This window comes from Stegostoma tigrinum, chromosome 6 (genome assembly GCF_030684315.1).
Source record: "Stegostoma tigrinum isolate sSteTig4 chromosome 6, sSteTig4.hap1, whole genome shotgun sequence".
Classification (NCBI taxonomy): domain Eukaryota; kingdom Metazoa; phylum Chordata; class Chondrichthyes; order Orectolobiformes; family Stegostomatidae; genus Stegostoma; species Stegostoma tigrinum.
Window position 1 is genome coordinate 12,682,836 of NC_081359.1, and position 22,724 is coordinate 12,705,559.

A 22,724-nucleotide genomic window follows, 5' to 3' on the forward strand; every position below is an offset into this window, starting at 1 on the left:
CTGAACCCTCTCCAAAACATCCACATCTTTCCTATAATACGGCGACCAGAACTGGACGCAGTATTCCAAGTGCGGTCTAACCAAAGTTTTATAGAGCTGCAACAAGATCTCATGACTCTTAAACTCAATCCCCCTCTTAATGAAAGCCAAAACACCATATGCTTTCTTAACAACCCTGTCCACTTGCGTGGCCATTTTAAGGGATCTATGTATCTGCACACCAAGATCCCTCTGTTCCTCCACGCTGCCAAGAATCCTATCCTTAATCCTGTACTCAGCTTTCAAATTCGACCTTCCAAAATGCATCACCTCGCATTTATCCAGGTTGAACTCCATCTGTCACCTCTCAGCCCATCTCTGCATCCTGTCAATGTCCCGCTGCAGCCTACAACAGCCCTCTATACTGTCAACGACACCTCCGACCTTTGTGTCATCTACAAACTTGCTGACCCATCCTTCAATCCCTCATCCAAGTCATTAATAAAAATTACAAACCGTAGAGGCCCAAGGACAGAGCCCTGTGGAACACCACTCACCACTGACTTCCAGGCAGAATATTTTCCTTCTACTACCACTCGCTGTCTTCTGTTGGCCAGCCAATTCTGTATCCAAGCAGCTAAGTTCCCCTGTATTCCATTCCTCCTGATCTACTGAATGAGCCTACCATGGGGAACCTTATCAAATGCCTTACTGAAGTCCATATACACCACATCCACAGCTCGACCCTCATCAACTTTTCTAGTCACATCCTCAAAAAACTCGATAAGGTTTGTGAGGCATGACCTACCCCTCACAAAGCCGTGTTGACTGTATTTGATCAAGCCATGCTCTTCCAGATGGTCATAAATCCTATCCCTCAGAATCCTTTCTAACACCTTGCAGATGACAGACGTGAAACTTACTGGTCTGTAATTGCCGGGGATTTCCCTATTTCCTTTCTTGAAGAGAGGAATTACATTTGCCTCTCTCCAGTCCTCAGGTACGACTCCAGTGGAGAACGAGGAAGCAAAGATCTTCGCAAGTGGCGAAGCAATTTCATTTCTCGCTTCCCAAAGCAGCCGAGGACAAATCTGGTCCGGGCCTGGCGACTTGTCAATCTTAATGTTTGACAAAATTTTCAGCACATCAGCTTCCTCTATCTCTATCCATTCCAGCATGCACACCTGCTCTTCAAAGGTTTTATTCACTACAAAGTTTGTTTCCTTCGTAAAGACAGAAGCAAAAAATTCATTTAGGGCTTCCCCTACCTCCTCAGGCTCCACACACAAGTTCCCTATGCTATCCATGATCGGCCCTACTCTTTCTTTGACCATTGTCTTATTCCTCACATAAGTGTAAAATGCCTTTGTGTTTTCCCTGATTCCTTCTGCCAAGCCTTTCTCGTGCCCCCTCCTGGCTCTCCTCAGACCATTTTTGAGCTCCTTCCTTGTTCTATGAACATTCCCACTTCTGACCTTATTTTGAAGCTAAGGTCATTGATGAATTTGCAGTGACATTAGAAATGAATATCCGTTTGGGCCAGAACCAGTAATTCAGGCGCAAATTGTACTCAGAAATGTTTAATTTTTCAAAGTGTGGTTGAAGTCCTATGTTTTCACTCAAACCTTTTTACGCAATCTCAAACATAAAATCTCAAATGAAATTGAAATCAGGAAAAATAAATACCAAAAGAGTTGCAGATGCTGTAAAACAGGAACAAAAACAGCAGGTCCGGCATCATCTGTGAATAAAAAAATCGGGAAGTTCTGAGGAACAGTTCTGAGGAAGGATCACCGGACCTGAAACATTAACTCTGATTCTTTTCTTTATTGAAATCAGGCAGTTCAGGCTTCAGAATGTAATTGCTCACATTTTTGCATTACAATATCATTAAGAATGCAAACTTTATTCGGTTTTATTAACAGAGTTACAACACGTTTAATCACAATTTTAATATTTGTAGTTCACTGTTTGCAGCATAATTTTGCGTAACTACAAGTAACTTTAAGACTATACAGAAACATTACTTACAGTTATGTTCAGTGTGCAGTTCCATGGCAAGTCCAACTTTTTTAACATTTAAAACTTAAAAGTTGTCTATTAGTGACTGTTAGGCTACAGTTATAGAGATTCAAACAGGAACAGTTAACAGCAGCTTGTCATCATGGTTCACCCAAGTGGTGAGCACGGCCAGATTTCTAGGCTGGGCTGGGTCCCTTTTCAAACTATTTGAAAAACATCATCTGCATTGGGTGTAAGGTCCTTAGATTTCCTCCATTATTTGCACTGATTTTGCCAATTTTGGGTGAATTGTGTCTCTAGGGGAGACTGTGCCCCATTTACTTCAGCTGGAAAAGAATCAACTCTGTAATACTTTAAACTTACTGATATTTATTTGTAAGCTCGCCATGCAACAATCAAGAAAATAAAAAAAATTAAAATAAAAATGTTTTCAATCAGCAACAAAAAAAGTTGCACAATGGAGCCTTTGTTCTATAAGAACATTCCAGTGTAATATTGTATAGCTATTTTGAATCACAGTCTTATAAAATAGTGGTCTGCCTTCTGATCAACAAAGTTAGGGATGAACCACTAATCCACTATTCCTCTGTGTGCTTTATTAAGCCAGATATTAATCTGTTCATTTCAAAAGGGTTGAATTCTACATAAAGATGCAAACACAGAATTTCAATCCATGCAAATTGAACATTCAATCCTAAATGATGCTGATCAGCAAATACAATCTGCAAAGATATACACAACTTTGAACAAGTTGAAATGTGATTTTAAAGCAGAATCAGCCAACCATAAAGGGAATAGTGCACATGATCTTAAAAGTAACTTTTAAAATAATCTTTCAGTGGAACCAAGTATTGTTTGACCATTTTCATGCAAGTTTCTCCTGAGCTTTGCCTTCTGTTTTCCCAAGCTGGATTGTACATATCCGCAGCAAATTTACTGAAAAGATATGGAATATAAATATGTGACTTTAGGAGAATCTCTTTACTTACATTTTCCATGTTAAGCTTGTGTTGGTTAAAACAAATTACACTGGAGCTAGGAAATGGAACACTTTCCATCAACACTAACCTAGGTCAGTTTCAAGGCAGTTGGTAAATCACTAGCCATTCTGCCCCAACTCTGCCCTGATTCGATCTTATCCACTTTCCTCATAAGCCATCCACAGCGAAATTGTCAGTAACAGTGTTATGTAATTTCACAGGTTCAGTACTGAAACAGTTTGACTAAGGCTCAATGAGGGCATAATAGCTCTGGCAATATAATGCCTTGTTAGTTCTGTGACTTACAAATGTGTCATTATTATAATAACAAGATTTTACATTAATGAATAACAGCAGCATTTTATATAACTGTTCCACAAAATTAAATTACAATGATATGCAAATAGTTCTACCTGGTTTTCAGGACCAATGTATTTTTTTTGTTTGGGGCAGAGAATTTTTATCTAACAATTAGTATGAAACACATTTCTGCTATTTGGTTACTTTGAACTGCATCTACCCACAAGATGACAATGCTGAATCTTAGTGTTTACCACCTTTTCAATCTTTTTCGACTGTGGCACTCTGTGCTTTGTTTATAATGCTGCAACTGCATCTTTTACTGACCCCCTGTGTGTGCTGAAATTCACACTGCTTCTTGGTCCTATGTAGTGATAAGAAGAAGAGTTCCTTCTCTCACACATTTGCTCTATTTTTAAAAATGCTGAAAAGAAGTGAATGCTTGTGCAGATAAGACATTTTAAAATCAAAATAAAACATGCTACATTTTGACACAGAATGAGTAATTGCTCAGTCAATTAACGGTCTTTCTGGTTTTCGTTCAGATTACATTGCATTCTACCATTAATTGCAATTACATTTACGGTTGCAGATCTAACACCTTTAACAGTTCCTTTGGTCTTTCATTACTTGTTGACAACTATCTGTGAGTTTCCTTGTGCTCTATCCTTCGGGAATGTCTCTGCAGTTGTTTCCTTTTCCTTTAATTTCGGAAAAGTTTTTTAATCTCAACAATAGGACCATTGGAAAATAGAATTGAAAGTAAGTCATTTTTTTCCTTCCGTCAAGTCAAGGAGTCATTATTTCCAAAGCCAAGGCACAAGCCATTTTTTTTAAAGTAATATGTTCTCTTGCTCCTTTTGCTTTATTTCAAAGGATGCTGCAAATCAAGTAGCGAGGAGATGATGAGGTTCTGGGGGCTGCCTTGGAAAAGCTAGGGCAGCACAGGAAAGGCAGAGGATAGCCACTGAAGGACTAGAAACAGCTAATGTAGGTTCATGAATGATCATGGATGCATCAGGTAGGAGCAGTGAATGAAGCACCTGGGACAAACATGGCAGGGTTGCAGCTGGATACAGAAATTCCAGTGTAGAGAAAAAGGTAGTTATGCAAGGGTTATATTGAGGGAATCGACAGAAGGGTAAAGGGGTGGCCATGGAAAGCTTTAATGTTTGGGTTTCAGTGGGGTTAGCACATGCTGTTGAAAACTATTTTATTAAACTCATGCATTGGAGTTTGCATCCTCTGCCTCTAGGTGTTTTCGCTGACACTAACAAACTGACCTATACTCTCATGAGGTCAATGAGAATGTTGGGAACAGGGAATTTGCTGCTTACACTGTCCATAACTGACAAGCTGCCGGGCCCATCACTGCTATCCATATGGCAGACCAGTCTCCAGAGCAACCAATCAATGCTGGCAATGGGTGAGACCAGGCAGGAGGAGAACAAGAATTCTGATGGAGCTCACATTTCAGGTTTTGCACTGAAACATTGATCTGTTTTGTGATGCTGAGTCTAAAAAGACAACTGAATTCAAAGAGTGTTGCAAAGTCAATTTTGTTCAAATCAAGTCTGATGATAAGACGAAAAAATGTAGCTTTAGTCAGTCTCGAGCTCAATGCATTGGCTCAAGGCAACAACTCTGTTTTCTTTTATTCTGTCATGGGATGTGAGTCCCTGGCAGGGACAACATCTATTGTCCACCCCAAATTGCCCTGACACTGAATGGTTTGCTCAGCCATTTCAGAGGGCATTTAAGAGTCAACCACACTCCTGTAGGAGATCAAGAACTTCTTTGCATCCAAAGTAAAGACCATACAATGAGTTGTCTTTGCTTTCAGTAGCTCATGAATATGTAAACATGTTAAAGACATTTAAGAGAAGATTTTCTACACTAACATCCAGAATGGATGGGTTGTCTTATGAGGAAAAGTTGGAAAGTCTAGACTTGTGTCCACTGGAGTATAGAAGAGTTGGACATGACTTAATTGTAACATATGAAATCCTGAAGGGTTACGACAGGGTAGATGTGGAGCGGATGTTTCCTATTATTGGAGGATCTAGAACTGGGGACCACTGTTTAAAAACTATAGTTTACCATTTAAAAGAGAAACTAGGCAATTTTTTTTTTCTCAGAACGTTGAGGGTACCTGGATCTATTTCTCTGAAAAGACAGTGGAAGTAGGGTCCTTGAATAATTTTAAGGCAGAGGTGGATAGATTCTTGGTAAGCAAGGGGTTGTAGGATTATCAGGAGGTGGGAATGTAGATTTGAGGTCATAATCGGTCATGATGTTAATGAATGACAAAGGAGGGTCAAAAGGCTGAATGGCGTAGTCCTCTTCCTGATTTGTATCTTTGTATGGAGTGAAGTGTGCCACTTGCCTCAACGTTGGACTTTGTTTGTTCTTCCCATTCTCTCTTAATTTGTTTCTTTCATGAAGTATACTTTCTGGTCCCTTGAATCTATCATCATAAAATTACTGAAGACTCAACTTTCCTTCATGACTGCATAAGCAAGCAAACACCACTTCTCAAATATTGTTATTCAACTTCTGAGATACGTGTTTGAATCTCTCTAATCAAGTTTGCATCCCTCCTAAATCACCAATGCTGAACTAAAATGACACTCAGCAATCTTGAACAAACTTTTCTGTGACTGCAACCAGAGTATGATGTCTCCCATGTTAACTAGAATCTCCTTGACCCTCTCATATTTCTCCTTCTCATACTTATTCTTTGACTCATCATCTGTAGACATAAGTCTGAATTTCACATCTCTGGAACACTGAATAACTGGGATGCCTACACCCAGCTCCTATTTATTCACTACAGCTCCACCTTCAACACCATAATTCCAAACAAACACATCTCTAAATTCCAAAACCTAGGTGTCAGATCTCCCTGAATAACTGGGTCCTCAACTTTCTGATCCATAGACCACAATCAGTAAGAATCGGCAACAGCACCTCCTCCACCATAATCCTCAACACCAATGCCCCTACTATATACCTTACATACTCATAAATGTTTCATCAAATTCAGCCCCAATTCCATTTACAGATTTGCTGACACACTGCCATTGTAGGTCAGATCTCAAACAACAGCAAGACAGGCTACAGGAATGGGATTGAGTGCTTAGTGGCAGGTTTAAATACAGCAATCTCTCAATCAATGTCAGCAAAATGAAGGAGCTGATCATTGACTTCAGGAAGTGGAGTGGAGGATGCAGTCCTGTCTGTATCAATGGTGCTGAGGTAGAGATGTTCAAGAGTGTTAGGATCCAAGGGGTAACGATGACCATTGATCTATCCTGGTCCATCACGTTGACACAATGGTCAAGAAAGCATACAATGCCAGAGAAGGTACTATGAAGTTGGGTAGAATACTTGTGGATTGAAGAGCTGGAACTTAGAACTTGGTGTTTATAAAATTCTAGGGGTGGGGTGGAATTGCGTTGTCCCTTTAAAAGATTATGTGTTACTTTTATGCTCAGAGATTCAATAAAACGATGTCTGTGAGCAGCAGCTTGTGGGTTTGCAGGTGCAACAGATAGCACTCAAATTGAAACGCTTGTATCAAAAGGCCACACAGTTAGTCGGCCAAACAGGAGTTTTGTTTTGTGACCAAGACAACACAATTTGAATTTAGCCAATTGATTTGAATCAGGTACTTAGGTACCAAAAACCAATTAAATTTAAATCTGATGGCTTTGACAACATAGGACCACACATATTGTAAGAAATTGATATATCATCTAAGGTATAAAAGGAGAGGGCAGCTGGACAAAGACAAGAGAGCAAATGCCATCTGTTAGAGTCAACATCTCTCAGCTCACACGAGAAAATGATTGGCTCTTGTCTAACTCTTAAGAAAGTATGATCTCAATAAAAAGTACCAACGGCAAATTAGTTAATATTCCTGATAGGACATTTGATCGAGAAGGCACAGAACATTCCAGAAGATGTATAACCTGACTGTAATTTCAAGGGACTCAATTTTTTTTATCTGGCACTACTATTTATTGGAACAGCATAGTATTAGAATCCTGTTTTATTCAGGATTAGTTAGTAGTTAGAAGGGATTTATTCAGTTTGACAATAGTTTAGTTGACTTATTCACTGTTAGAGTTAGATAAATCAATTGTTACTTGTTTATTGTAAAGTGAATGTTTGGCTTTATTATGTTTAACCACTAGAAGTTGCTGAAAGGCAGGTTATACCAATTAACATCCCTTTTACAGATTATGGGACAAGGTGCTCTACTTTGGGTGTTTCTATTTTAGTTCTCGGGGGAGTTCAATCTCCACTTTATTACAGATTTGGGGATGATATCTCGGAACTGAACGTATTTAAATGGATCTGAATGGATTTGAATGGATCTGAAAGGATTTGAATGGATCTGAACAGATTTGAGTGGATCTGGAGAGATTTGAACATATTTAGAGTACAAAAGGTCCCAGCAGATTTAAACATACTTTGGGATTAGTGTCTTGGATCTTTAAAAAACACTTAAGTGAGAAGTGGAACATATGTTTAATTTCGGTTGCTTTACGTTGGTCAAATCAAAAGTGGGGAAATGGCTCTTAACATTACTGAAGAAGTTTTAGGGGTTGGAGGTGCTTCCCAAATTTGCCAAGACAGTTTGGAAAGACAGAAAGAGGAGATACTCTTAGAATTAGCAGACAGGCTACAATTGGGTTTAATTGGGGATAAGAAGAAAGCTGAAATTGTAACTGAGTTAGCTAAGCATTTAGGTATATCAGAGAAACAGTTAAGTGCAGTAGAGCTAGAAAAAGTTAAATTGCAAAAAGACAACTGGAGTTAAAAGAGAAAGAAGAGAAAAGAAGGGCCTGGGCAGAAAGAAAATAAAGGGAGAGGGGAGAGGTGGAAAGAGAGAGAGTCTGAACTTCAGAAGTTGACAATTGGACAGGAAAGTCTACTTAAAAGGATTGAGATGAAGGTAGAATGTAAGTTTGGTGAAGAAAATGGTGATGATGAGTAAACCCATTGCAGCCAAAGGTCTGATTGAGATTTACACAAATATATCAAAACATTACCAGAATTCGATGAAAAAGATGTAAAAGCGGTTTTTCAATTCTTTTGAGAAGTTGGCAAAACAGATAAACTGGCCAGGTCTATGTGGGTAATGTTAATTCAGACCAAACTGATAAGCAGGGCTGGTGAGGTGTTTGCAGTGCAATCAAAGGAGGTATCAAGAGAATATGCAAAAGTAAAAGGTTATTTTGAGTGCTTACAAATTGGTACCAGAATTAGAAAGACAACGGGTCAGAAATGTACGAAAGCAACCAGGTCAGACTTATATTGAGTCTGAAAGAATTAAACGAAGCAATTTGACACATGGATGAGAGCATTAAAATTTAAAAAAAAGAAACATGAAGAACGTACAGAGATTATTCTGCTGGAAGAGTTTAAAAACTCACCTCCAGAAGTGATAAGAACTCATGTCAAGAAACTGAAAGTTAAAACAGCATGAAGAACTGCAGAGATGGTGGATGCGTAAATCGAAATCAAGCTTCTGACAGCAATTTCATTCTGTGAGGGTTAGAAATTGGAAAAGAGACAGATCCTTCAATGAAAAACAGAAAGTAGATCGTAGTGGGGCCAGTTTACCATGTGAAAAACGAAACCCAAGAGGGTGGAAAGAAATGAAAGGCCTCAGGCGTTTTCAATGCAATAAGATGGGACACACAAATACACACTGCTGGTGCTTTAAGAAAGGTACTGGGAAAACGGATGTAGTGAAAGAAGCTAAACCAGTGGGATTAATTGAGGTAGTGAAAGAAATCCCAAGAGAAGCCAAGGAGCTGCAGGAGAGTGCACTAAAGATAGTCCTGATCTTTTCAAAGACTTCGCCTGTGTGGGGAAAGTAGGTGAAGAAGTTAAAATATTAAAAGATACGGGAGGTGGTCAATCTCCAACAGTCAGAGATGAAAATTTTTCACTCCTTCTGAAAAATTGTCCGAGAGAGTGATAATTAGTGGAATTAATGGAGGGACCATTAGTGCTCCCTTGAATAAGATGAGCTAGAAAGCTCAACCAAGACTGGGGAAGTGACAGTGGGAGTGATAGAAAAATTGACTATTCCAGGAATACAGTTTATTCTTATAAATGAGATAGCTGGATCACAGTTGGGAGTAATGCATATTGTAGTGGAGAAGCCAAAAGAAAATCAGGGAACTTGGATTTAAAAGCAAAAGACCCTTGAATTTTTCTGGACTGTACGGTGACAAGATTTCACTGCCTTAAGTAAAAACAAGAAGGGAAAACAAAAGAGAAAGCTGAAGGATTTGAGGTCCAGTTAGCTGATACTCTGATGAATATGGTAAAAGGAAAACCTAATCAGGTAGAGAATCAGGTAAAAGGGTTTAGTTCTGAAAGATTAATGGAGTTACAACAAAAAGATGAGACGATGAAGGATTTATAACATAAAGCCAACTCGAAAAAGGAATCAAAATGCATTCTAGAATGCTATAACCCTAAGGATAAAATCTTAAGGTGGAAATGGAGACCTTGGTGGGCTAATGCAGGTGAAAAATGGGTGGAGGTTTACGAGATTGGGTTGCCAGTAGCATACAGACAGGAAGTATTGTGGGTAGCACATAAATTACCTGTAGGACGTTATTTAGGAATGAGGAAGCTTCATGCTAAGATGTGGAAGCATTTCTATTAGCCTGGATTACGTAAAGATGTGGTTGAACTTTTCCGCACCTGTCATACACGTCAGCTGGTAGGAAAGCCACAGGCAGTGATAAAACCAGCATCTCTGATACTAATTCCCACATTTGAAGAACCATTTATGCAGATTATGATTGATTGTGTAGGACCTCTCCCTAAAACCAAAAGTGGGAACCATTTGCAGTGCATAATGGGTGTGTCTTCTGGAGGAAATTCCATTATGGAATTAAGGCAAAAAAGTTTGTGTAGAAGTTGCTTGCTTTCTTTACCCATTATGGGCTCCCAAGGAGATTCAGTCAGTCCAAGGGTCCAATTTTACAGCCAAATTACTTAAGGAGGTCATGGATAGTTTTGACATCAAACACTTTCAAACAAGTGCATACCATCCTGAATCCCAGGGAACATTGGAAAGGTGGTGGCAGACCCTAAAGACAATGCTGAGGGCTTATGCCAGGATGACCCAAATGATTTGGTTAAATATATCTCATTTATATTATTTGCTATTAGAGATGCTCCAACGGAATGAACTCAGTTTACTCCATCTGAATTGATATTCACAAATCAAGTAAGATGGTCTTTAAAATTAAAGAAAAGTAGATAAGTCCAAAGTCGCAGAGCTCACAGTTAGATTGTGTATCTGAGGTGAGAGAAAGATTAAACGATGTAGGCAAATTAGGTGGACAACATTTGAAGGTGACAGAGCACCTAATGAAGCAAGAAGTGGATAAGAAATCTAAAATTTATATGTTTGGTCATGGGGATAAAGTAGTGATGCTGTTACCAGTGGTAGGAGATCCCGTCAAAGCAAGGTTTAATGGTCCCTATCAGATTGAGAGGGGGTTAAGTCAGGTGAGTTACCTGGTAAACATACCAGATAGCAAAAAAATTGTTGGGTATGTCTTGTGAACTTGCTGAAACATTGCTATGGCAAGAAAAGTGAATTGGAGGAAGACGTATTAGTTATAGCTACTCAGAGTGAGGAATTAAATCCAGGTGATTTGGATTTTGATGTCCCTCGGAATAAATTGAATAATGAGAAAGTCCTTAAAGAGTGGCATAGGGTAATGAGTTATCTATCCCAGGACTGGAGAACTGAATTGGAAGGCTTGTTGCAGCACAATGAGGACATATGTAGAAATAGAATGGGGAGGACTAATGCCATCCTACACAAGGTTGATATAGGGAAAGATGTTCCAATAAAACAATACCCCTAGAGGTTTAATCGTCTCAAAGCAGTGCAGGTTCAGAAGGAAGTGGAAGTGACACTCCAAAACGACATCATAAAGATGAATCAAAGCAAGTGGAGTTCACTGATCGTATTAGTTCCCAAACCTGATGGCATTCAATAATTCTGCACAGATTATCAGAAAGTCAATGCACTGACCAAATCTGACTCCTATCCAATTCCAAGGCTGGAGAACTGTGTGGAAAAAGTAGGACCAGCCACTTATATCACAAAGCTGAATTTACACTGCAGTTGCTGGAAAGTACCTTTGTTGGAGAGAGCAAAAGAAGTTACTGCTTTTGTCACCCCAAATGAGCTACAATCAATTTAAAACATAGTGCTTTGCAATGAAAAGTATACCAGCCACATTTCAGAGGCTGTTGGAGAAAGTTGTTGCCAGACTGAACAATTACAGAGATGACTTAGTGGTTTTTAGCCATTCATGGGAAGATCACATGGGGCGTTTGGCAGAGCGCTTTGAAAGACAAGGAAGGCAATGTTGGTCATAAACTTGACAAAAACAGCATTTGCGAAGGCAGACATGATATTCTTAGGACACAATATCAGACAAGGACAGAGGCCATTGAGGAATTTCCAAGACCATCCTCGAAGAAGCAATTGCTATAATTTTTGGCATTGAGTGGACTCTACAGGAAATTTGTACCAATCTTAAGACACGTGGTGGCACTGTTGATGGATTTATTAAAACGAATACAACATTTTGGTGGCCAGAACAATGTCAGGAAACATGTGAGAATTTGGAAGCAGTGTTAACCACCGCACCAGTTTTAACCACGCCAAATCTTTTTGAAGCCCTTCAAAATCACTATAGACACAAGTGATATAGGTGTTGGTGCTGTGCTATTACAGGAATATAATTGTAGAACTGAAAGGCCAATCAGTTATTTTTAATAAAAAAATCAATATCCACAAGAAAAATAATTCAACCATTGAAAAAGAGTTATTCAGTTTGGTAATTGCCTTACAACATTTTAATGTTCATGTTGCAATCAATACATCAGAGATGGTTGTGTGTACTGATCACAGCCCTTTGACATTTCTGGACAGATTTATCGACAAGAAAACTAGATTATTTTGTAGAAGTCTTATGTCACTAGCAGTTAATTTACTGATTGTACATGTTGTAGGTCATGAAAATATTATCGCAGATATTTTATCATAAGTTTAAAAGAAAATGTTTACATAAGGTAGAAACAGTTGTATTCACTGCTGTATATATGGAAAGTTAGTATGAAATGTGTAAATCAACATTAATAAGAAATGGATCTGGTGATATAATGAAATTAAGGTTTTAAAAGAAAAACAAAATAAAGCCAACTTTTCACGATGGTTCATTTTTTTCTTAAAGCGGGGTGATTTTACAAAGTTGGGAAGAGTATTTGTGGATCGGGAGGCATGGAGTTAGAATTTTGTGCTTTTAAAATGCTAGTGGGGAGGAGCATCACATGGTCTCTTTAAAAAGTGATGTGTTTTTTCTATGTTTAGGGATTCAAAAAAGGATGTCAGCAGCAGTTTGTGGGTTTGCAGGTGCAACAGATAGCACTTGAACTGAAATATTCCTATCAAAAGGCTGCTTTGTTAGCAGGCCAAGCAACAGTTTTGTTTTGTGACCAAGACAACAAGTTTTGAATTTAGCCAATTGATTTGAATCAGGCACTTAGATACCAAAAAACAATTTAATTTAAATCTGATGATTTTGACAACACAGGGCCAATACTATTGTAAGAAATTGATATGTCATCAAGGGTATAGAAGGAGAGGGGCGGTAGACAAACACAGGAGAACTAACTGCCATCTGCTAGAGTTCACAGCTCTCAGCTTTCACTGTCACTGGCTCCACAGTCTTCTCTAAGTCTTAGAGTAAGCACCACCTAAATCAAAGGTACCAACAGAACAGACGGTAAATATTCCTGAGAAAAGAATCGAAGGACAAGGCATTCCTGTCAGAACATTCGATCGAGAAGGCACAGAACATTCTGGAAGACACATAACCTGACTATAATTTTGAGAGACCAAATACTTTTTTTATTTTATGAAAGTGGGACTTATATTTATTGGAACAGCATACTATTCAAGTATTCCTTTATTCGGGATTGGTAAGTAGTTAGAAGGGATTTATTCGATTTGTTAATCATTTAATTAATTTTTTCACTGTTAGTGCTAGATGAATAAAGTGTTACTTGTCAATTGTAACATGAGTATCAGGGTTTTATTTTATTAAACCACTAGAAGTTGCTGAAAGGCAGGTCACATGACTTTTCACACTCTTCTTAATGATTATTGGGCAAGGCGCTCTTCTTTCGGTATTTTGGTTTTAGTTCTCAGAGCGGGGGTCAAGCTTTACTTTATAACAGAGGTCTAAGGAAATTTGGCACATCCACAAAGACTCTTAACAATTTTCATAGATGCACAAAAGAAGGCATCCTATCGGATACATCAAAGCATGGTATAACAACTGCTCTTCCCAAAACCATGAGAAACTACAGAGAGTTATGAACACAGCCATCCCAATGGTCTCAATAATAGACTTTACTGGCTTCAAAATCTCCTCACCGCTGTCCTCATCCCATGATAGACCTTCCCTCTCATCACTGCCTCCTTGAACCTGTCTGTCTTCTCTCCCACCTATCCAGTCCTCCAACCTCACTGACCAATCCCCACCACTACCTATCTGCACTCACCTATCGCCCATCACCTACCTTCCCCAGCCCCACCCCTCTTCTCTCTATTTATTTCAGTGCCCCCTACCCCTCCCCTATTTCTGAAGAAGAGTCCCAACCTAAAACATCAGCTTTCCTGCTCCTCGGATGCTGCCTGACCTGCTGTGTTCCTCAAGCTCCACACCTTGTTTTCAGCAGGTCTTACAATCTTCCATCTATTGACTCCATCTATACTTCCTGCTGCCTCCAGAAAGCAACCAACATAATCAAAGGCTCCTCCCTCCCTGGTCAATCAATTTTACACCTTCTTCCATCAGGTGAAAGATATACAAGTTTAAAACATGTATGAATAGATTCAAAAACAGCTTCTTCCTTGCTGTAATCAGACATCTGAATGGAGCACTCAAATGTTAAGTCTGATCTATGTCTACACTTTCCCTGCCGCTGTCACAGTGTATTCTGCACTCTGTTCTGCTGCCCTGATACACGCTGTAAGGTACAACCTCCCAGTGTAGCATGCAAAACATCTTTTCACAGTATCTTGGTAAATGTGACAACAATATCAATCAATATACAGATTGTGGCCCTGTCTTCCAGCTGGATTGTCAGGATTAAGTCCACTTCCTGGAGTCCTGGAAAACAGGAGGTTGAGCAGCATCCTGATATAGGTATACAATATAACAAAAAGTACAGATAGAGTTGATAACAAGGTGTAGAGATGGATGAACACAGCAGGCCAAGCAGTATCATAGGAGCAGGAAGGCTGATGTTTCAAGCATAGGCCCTTCATCAGAAATTGAGTTGATGGTGGCTGTCTTTCCTCTAAGATGGGGAATTTCAAGACTAGGGGATACATTTTTAAGATGAGAGATTTCAAAAAGATATAACAGCCAATTTTTTTACACAGCGGATGATTTGTATGTGGAATGAATTTCTTGATGGTGTGGTGAATGCAGGTACAATTACAACATTTAGAAGAAGTTTGGATCTATATATGAATAAGAAATATCTGGAGCAGTCAGGTGGGACTAGTTTAGTTTGGGATTTTGTTCGGCATGGACTGGTTGGACCAAAGGGTCTGTTTCCATGCTGCATGACTCTATAACTCTGTAAGTAGATGCCTGCAGTCACAGTTTCTGTTCCTCTCAGGCTGGATGGTTCACCTCCAAAAGCTGGTCGCTCTTCTGTCTTAGAAATGCCACCATTGCATAGTGACAAACAGTGGGACTACAGCAAGCCCTGGACCAGCAAACATGGAAGGGATCCAGACTGGGGTTGTGGATCACTGAGGCCAATTGGGCAGATCCCAGTGTGGATCGTGGTGGGGGGGGGGGGGGAGTTCAATCACATGGGCAGAGCAAACATCCAGCTAGGAAGCTGCACTTGGCATGACGGTGTGAGTTATGGCATCCATGAGTCATGAGCTGCCGAATCAGAAATGATCCTTGCCCAGTCCAGGTCTGTCAGGAGGCTTATCCAGGTCGGGAGAAGCCCATCCATTGCTGTAAAACTGTCAATAGGAATAAGAAGGGCCTCTTAGGTCATTATTAATTAGCTGTTCTACCTGATTATCAGCCTAAATACCTCATCACTGGTAAAATACCTGCGAAGGCATGAAGTTGATGGGCACAGCACTCCTCCATCTCACTCATTTCTATGTCAACTATCTGGTCCCCTGGGGCAGAGGTTTCAGTGGCAGGGTGGTAAGGTAGTTATAAGATTAAGTCATGAGGTCAATTTCCATGTGCACACTGATGTTATGACTACCTTTCTCATGCTGGCTCTTTGAAACAGATTTCTAACTCACCCCACTACTGTGCTTTTCCCCATAGTCCTCAAAAACCCTAAATCCTTATTCTTATGTTCAAATCTCTTAAGTGGCTTTCACCACCATGCCTGTAACTTTTCCCAGTTATGCAATGTCTCCATTCCCAAACACTCTACTATGAGTTCTGCAAAGGCATCTAGTATATCCCTACCTTTGCCCATCATCATGTCTTAAACTATATAAACTGCAATTCCCTTCCTGAACTCTTCCACAGCTCTATCTTCTTGTAAGACTCACTTTGCTGTTCATAATTTTTAACAGGTTCTTGGTGATTCTTCTACTGTCTTTAACTTTTGTTTTGTTCAGTTCCCATACTTTCAATATACCTCGCTGAAAAGAATTGAGATGCTTTGTTACATTAAAAGCACAGCACCAAAACAAGCTGTTACTTTTGATTAACTTGCTAAAATACTATGCAAAGTGTAGTTTCTCTCTTTGAACATAGAACATAGAAAAGTACAGCACAGTACAGGCCCTTCGGCCCACGATGTTGTGCCGTGGAATAATCCTTATCCAAAAATAACCTAACCTACATTCCCCTCAATTCACTGCTGTCCATGTGCATGTCCAGCAGTCGCTTAAATGTCATTAATGACTCCACTTCCACGACTACCACTGGTAAACTATTCCATGCGCTCACAACTCTCTGGGTTAAGAACCTCCCTCTGACGTCTCCTCAATACCTTCCTCCTAACACCTTAAAAATATGACCCCTCGTGGCAGTCAATCCTGCCCTGGGGAAATGTCTCTGGCTATTGACTCTATCCATGCCTCTCACTACCTTGTACACCTCGATCAGGTCACCTGTCTTCCTCCTTCCCTCCAGAGAGAAAAGTCCGAGCTCAGTCAACCTCTCCTCGTAAGACCAGCCCTCCAGTCCAGGCAGCATCCTGGTAAACCTCCTTTGCACCCTCTCCCAAGCGTCCACATCTTTCCTATAATAGGGCGACCAGAACTGGACACAATATTCCAAGTGTGGTCTCACCAGGGTTTTGTAGAGCCGCAGCATAACCTCGCGGCTCTTAAACCCGATACCCCTGTTAATGAAAGCCAAAACACCATATGCTTTCTTAACAACCTTATCCAACCTTTGCATGAGCACAAACACTGAATCATTATACCCAGCTCCTAGCTATCTTAATGCTCTAGTCAATTCATTAGCATCTTACCTTTTGAGCGAGGGTATATTACTCCACAGCCGAACTGCTGACGCACAAGAATCATGAATAATTACAGGATCACACTGCAGAAAAGAAGCAAGACACTTTTACAGTCATGACATAGAATCCCTACAGTGTGGAAGCAGGCGATCAAGTCCAAACCAATCCTCACACCCCCTCACCCCAACACCATCCCCCACCAGCCTATCCCTGTAACCCTGCATTTCCCCATAGCTTAGCCACCTCTCCTGCACATGCCTGGATGCAATGGGTGATTTAGCATGGACAATCCACCTAACCTGCACATTTTTAGGTTGTGGGAGAAAACCCACACAGACACTGGAAGAATGTGCAAAATCCCCACAGGCAGTCACCCAGGGGGCTGGAATCAAACCCAGGTCCCTGATGTTGTGAGGCAGCAATGCTAACCACTGAGCTACTGTGCCACCCTATATGTTGCCCCAGTAAGCACATTAGATAAAGAATCTAGACTTCCTTTGATAACGTTAAAGCTCTTTAACATTTCCTCTGGTTCACTGCAATTTGATGGATGATTTTAGTATTGGGAGAACTGATTGCAGTTCAATTTGTGTCATTAATTTAATAATCATCTAGTTCAGTTTACAATTTTGAAGATCACTGCAGGATCATTCCCTTTTCTAAGCCAAGCTAAATAATTTAACACTCTTTCCACTCTGATAAATAACATGAAAGATTGGAAATTAAGTTTTTTCTCATCATGACACGGAGTTGTCTATTGTCTTTCATTATGAATTCTTCCCCATGAGTTGGAACAATTAGAATGCAGGTCTCTTACTCGTGAAATTGCTTCTGGTTCACTAACCTTGCTCTCTGGGATTGTAGTGACTGTAATATGAAGAATACATTTTCTTACTTCATGTTTCATCAAGGATGACTTGTGATGGAGATGTCGCATTCCTGCCTCTGAACCAAAATCTAATTTCAGCTCTTACTTCAGGACTTGATGGTGGGAAGAGGGTGAGTACATAATGCAGCCAAATAGATTGAGTATCAATGTATAAGTCCTAGCTGATGGAAGGAGCCAAAAGTGGGTAAGGTTCTTCGCCAAAAGGTGATTAACCCCCAGAATATCCACCATGATTTGTACATTCACACAACCTGAAAATATTGGGAACATATGAAGATTCCTTGGTATGGTCAATCGAGTGGGGAATGTCCTACCATATTTACCAATCATGAGCCCAAAATCGGATCTGTTTGAAAAAGTGCCAACATTTGGATTGCATTAGCGATGTTCCAAATCAACACTGTTGATGAATGGTCTTTCACCAGCAGAATTCTTAATTGGTCAAAAATTAAAAACCTATATCCCTTTAACAAAGCAGCAGCTCGCACAAAACGTTACAGCAAAATATCACGGCCATATAAAATTGCACGTACAGTGGCAAAAAAGGAAATTAATTGAAGTGTTATAAAACCCTCTACTGACAGAGAAGCTAATATGGATAAGAGTCTGACAAGCTGTGAAGTTCTCAAAGAAATGGAACAGCTGAAATAATATCAGAGATAATGGGAACTGCAGATGCTGGAGAATCCAAGATAACAAAGTGTGAAGCTGGATGAACACAGCAGGCCAAGCAGCATCTCAGGAGCACAAAAGCTGATGTTTTGGGCATAGACCCTTCATCAGCATCTCATATTTCATTTGGGAACCCTGCAGCCCCACGTTATCAATGTGGACTTCACAAGCTCCAAAATTTCCCCTTCCCCGACCGCATCCCAAAACCAGCCCAGCTCGTACCCGCCTCCCTAACCATTCCTCCCACCTCAAGCCCCACCCCCACCTCCTACCCACTAACCTCATCCCACTTCCTTGACCTGTCCGTCCACCCTGGACCAACCTATCCCGTCCCTAACTCCCCACCTACATTCACCTTTACTGGCTCTAAATCTGCCTCTTTGACCTATCTGCCTCCTCTCCACCTATCTTCTCCTTTATCCATCTTCTAACGGCCTTCCCCTCTCTCCTTATTTATTTCAAAATCCCCTTCCCCTCCGCCATTTCGGAAGAAGGATCTCAACCCGAAACATCAGCTTTCCTGCTTCTCTGATGCTGCTTGGCCCACTGTGTTCATCCAGCTCTACACCTTGTTATCTCAGATTCTCAAGCATCGGCAGTTCCTACTATCTCTGTAACTATCTGAAGGGACATGGCTCTCACCAGGACTGTATATATACTAACGTATATAGTTTGATAAAGACTTGGAATTACTTACCATGCCTACATTTAGATTACTGATAGAGTAAGTGGACAGGTGTCGTATCCAAACCAGCACTATTTGAGCTGGGACAAACCAATTTAAATGTAATGGACAAACAGGACCATGGCAACAGAAATCTCTTCCATGATCGGAACATTGCAGCGGGACATTGACAGGATGCAGAGATGGGCTGAGAAGTGGCAGATGGAGTTCAACCTGGATAAATGCGAGGTGATGCATTTTGGAAGGTCGAATTTGAAAGCTGAGTACAGGATTAAGGATAGGATTCTTGGCAGTGTGGACGAACAGAGGGATCTTGGTGTGCAGATACATAGATCCCTTAAATTGGCCACCCAAGTGGACAGGGTTGTGAAGAAAGCATATGGTGTTTTGGCTTTCATTAAGAGGGGGATTGAGTTTAAGAGTCGTGAGATCTTGTTGCAGCTCTATAAAACTTTGGTTAGACCGCACTTGGAATACTGCGTCCAGTTGTGGTCGCCCTATTATAGGAAAGATGTGGATGCTTTAGAGAGGGTTCACAGGAGGTTTACCAGGATGCTGCCTGGACTGGAGGGCTTATCTTATGAAGAGAGGTTGACTGAACTCGGACGTTTTTCACTGGAGAAAAGGAGGGGGAGAGGGGACCTAATTGAGGTATACAAGATAATGAGAGGCATTGACAGAGTTGATAGCCAGAGATTATTTCCCAGGGCAGAAATGGCTAACACGAGGGGTCATAGTTTTAAGCTGGTTGGAGGAAAGTATAGAGCGGATGTCAGAGGTGGGTTCTTTACACAGAGAGTTGTGAGAGCATGGAATGCGTTGCCAGCAGCAGTTATGGAAGCAAGGTCATTGGGGACATTTAAGAGACTGCTGGACATGCATATGGTCACAGAAATTTGAGGGTACATACATGAGGATCAATGGTCGGCACAACATCGTGGGCTGAAGGGCCTGTTCTGTGCTGTACTGTTCTATGTTCTATCAGTTCAATCCCAACTCAACTGATGCTTAGTAGAACTTGGGCATACTTGTACAAGGAACATAGAACGGTAGTTAACAGGTCCAGCAAGCCAACAGGAAGTGAAATAACATGCTAGCCTTTATTGAAGGAAGATTGGAACACAAACGTTATACTGTCATTGCCCCATGCTTTGGCGGAACCACACCTGACCCAGTGTACACAATATGCAGCATCACACCTAAGGAAGGATATACTTGTTTGGAGGTAGTATAGCAAAGGATTATCTGACTGGTCTTTGGAATGTGAGGGTTTGTATGCGATGACAGGCTCAATAACTTGGTCTTGCACTTTGGAATTTTGAAGAATAAGAGATGAACGCAACAAAACACACAAGTTTCTGAAAGGTTTGATGGGTAGACAGGGTTATTTCCCCTCAGAATCTACAGCATAGGGCCAGACACTCAGGATAATCATTTCGGAATGTTATGTGGAAAATATTCTGCATTCTTCTTGTGAGTTGTGAATCTTTTGAATTTTCTATCACAGAGGACTGTGCATGCTTTATAAAGTTAAACCTGAGACCGACAGGCTTTTAGATAGATATTTGCTTTCTCATGCAATTATGAAAGGGGATAATTACATTAAAATGCATGTGATGCACAAGATCAGTCATGATCTGCACTGCTCAGCATATTGTATCATTTACTCTCAGTTCTCTTTCTTACTTCCTTATTTTACAGTTGAGAGGTAACAATGGTATTCTGATACTACCAGGGTATTCAATATGCTTCTTAATCATGAGAGAGAGGAGAAAATCTATAGGAAAATTCAGGAGATTTGCAAGGGATACTTTGGGCCTTTAATTAATCTAATGCCATTTAGGATAATTCTCCCCCTTATGCTAACATACTTGCCCTCTTTTCTCGGTATTGCTTTGAGACTTATGAACAATAATTCTTCCTAAAAGTACCAGTGGGACTGGGGTTTCAGCATGAACAACTATTGATCAAGTCTCACTCATGATATCAATGTTGGAAAGCCTACAGTACCTCCAGAAAGCGTGAGGCATCTTTAATGTCCACTTGGGTCAGAATCTCTGGATCCACAAATATCCAAAAGAATGGCCGTTCATCTGGTTCTTTGGGCCTAGCATATTGTAGTATACGGTAATACTGAAAAATGATCCTGCCTAATACAGGGAAAAAGAAGTAGGGCATTTTCTTAAATTAGAAACATAACATCTGGAAATATTTAATAGCATCTATGAAAGAAGAAATAGTTAACATTTCAGGTTAATGGTAATCAGAATCCTGAAGGGTTTGAAATACAATAGGTTAGAATCATGTAATCATGTCTGTCATAGGAAGAAACATAGGTTGTACAGTACAGAAGAGGACATTCAGCCCATCAGGTCTGTGCTACCAAAAGTATTCAATAACTACACGAGTCCTATTTTCCCACACTAGACCCTATAGCCTTGAAGGTTATGGAGCAGTGGAGAGCCAAGTGACAAAACAGTCTGTGCTGCAGAATTATAGAGAGCTGCAGAATTATAGGCAGTGGTATTGAACAAGAACAAAAAGTACACCTTGAAGTGTAAAAGGCACAATGATGAGCATAATTCTATTCAAGATCAATAACAAGAGGAAGAACAAGAATACGGCAAAAAACATACAGCAAAATAGGAAATAATCAGGGAGCAGACATTATGATCTGAAATTGTTGAAAATTTTAAGCTGGAAGGCTATATTGTACCCTCGTTGAAATAAGGGACACTGATCTCTCAGTTTATGTTGGGCTTATTTGGTACATTGCAGAAGGTTGAGGACAAATTGGAGAATTAAAATGCCAGAACACTGGAAGCTCAAGGTCATGCTTGAGGACTGAAGGGAGGAAATTTGTAAAATGAAACCATGAAGGAATAGGAAGATAAAGAAAGGAATACCAGAATTGTGAGCAGCCACAATTAGAGGGGAGAAATAAGAAGATTTGTCAATCTTGCTGATGATGATTTCACTTGTGTTACAATATTGCTTTTGCAGGTAAACAACTGTTAATAGCTCTTACCTGAACAATAATGAACTGAAGTGTCCTCCTGGCAGACACCAATCACAAAGTCAAATGGCCCCTTTTGCTCTATCTGTTGTGACAAAGTCAGAACACATATAAACACATATACAGTACAAAGTTAATTTACAAAGATGTCAAGGGTACACCAAAACCTATTTCCAAGATTAAATTTATTGTTCTTACATTTTGTCGAGTAACATTGTCCAAATCCTTCAAAAACGTTAACATTTCTTGATTAGCATTACGAACCCTGTCCAAAATTCCAATGTCCTGTAAATCTGAATCAACACAGTAAGCAAATATTATGCAACACATGGCGCTACATATTTACAGACAGGTTCACTCATTTGTATTCTCAAAGTGTGGCCACACATGCAGGAGCCTGGGATGTAGCACGCAGCACTGATCCTTCATGTCCTCTTGGAAACTGGCTACATGCTGGGAATATGGAAATCAGAGAATTTGCCTCTCATAGACAGTGAAGCTGAGGAAAACAAGAGATGATAACTGAGACAACATAAATTTAATTGTATTTTTTGTTCTTTATTTTTCTTCAATTGATTTTTGTGTTTT

General features: G+C 40.2%; 1 protein-coding gene across 1 annotated transcript; it reads right to left on the bottom strand.

Moving 5' to 3' along the window:
- Positions 1–1,892: 1,892 nt before the first annotated feature.
- Positions 1,893–22,483, bottom strand: LOC125453226 (DNA (cytosine-5)-methyltransferase 3-like). The gene is made up of 5 exons (XM_048532534.2): positions 22,335–22,483; positions 22,149–22,221; positions 21,131–21,270; positions 16,884–16,957; positions 1,893–2,937 (listed from the first exon to the last, which is right to left on the bottom strand). Exons 1-5 carry the CDS (start codon positions 22,464–22,466, stop codon positions 2,811–2,813), a joined length of 546 nt encoding a protein of 181 aa, XP_048388491.2. The 5' UTR covers positions 22,467–22,483; the 3' UTR covers positions 1,893–2,810.
- Between the last annotated feature and the right edge of the window lie 241 nt (positions 22,484–22,724).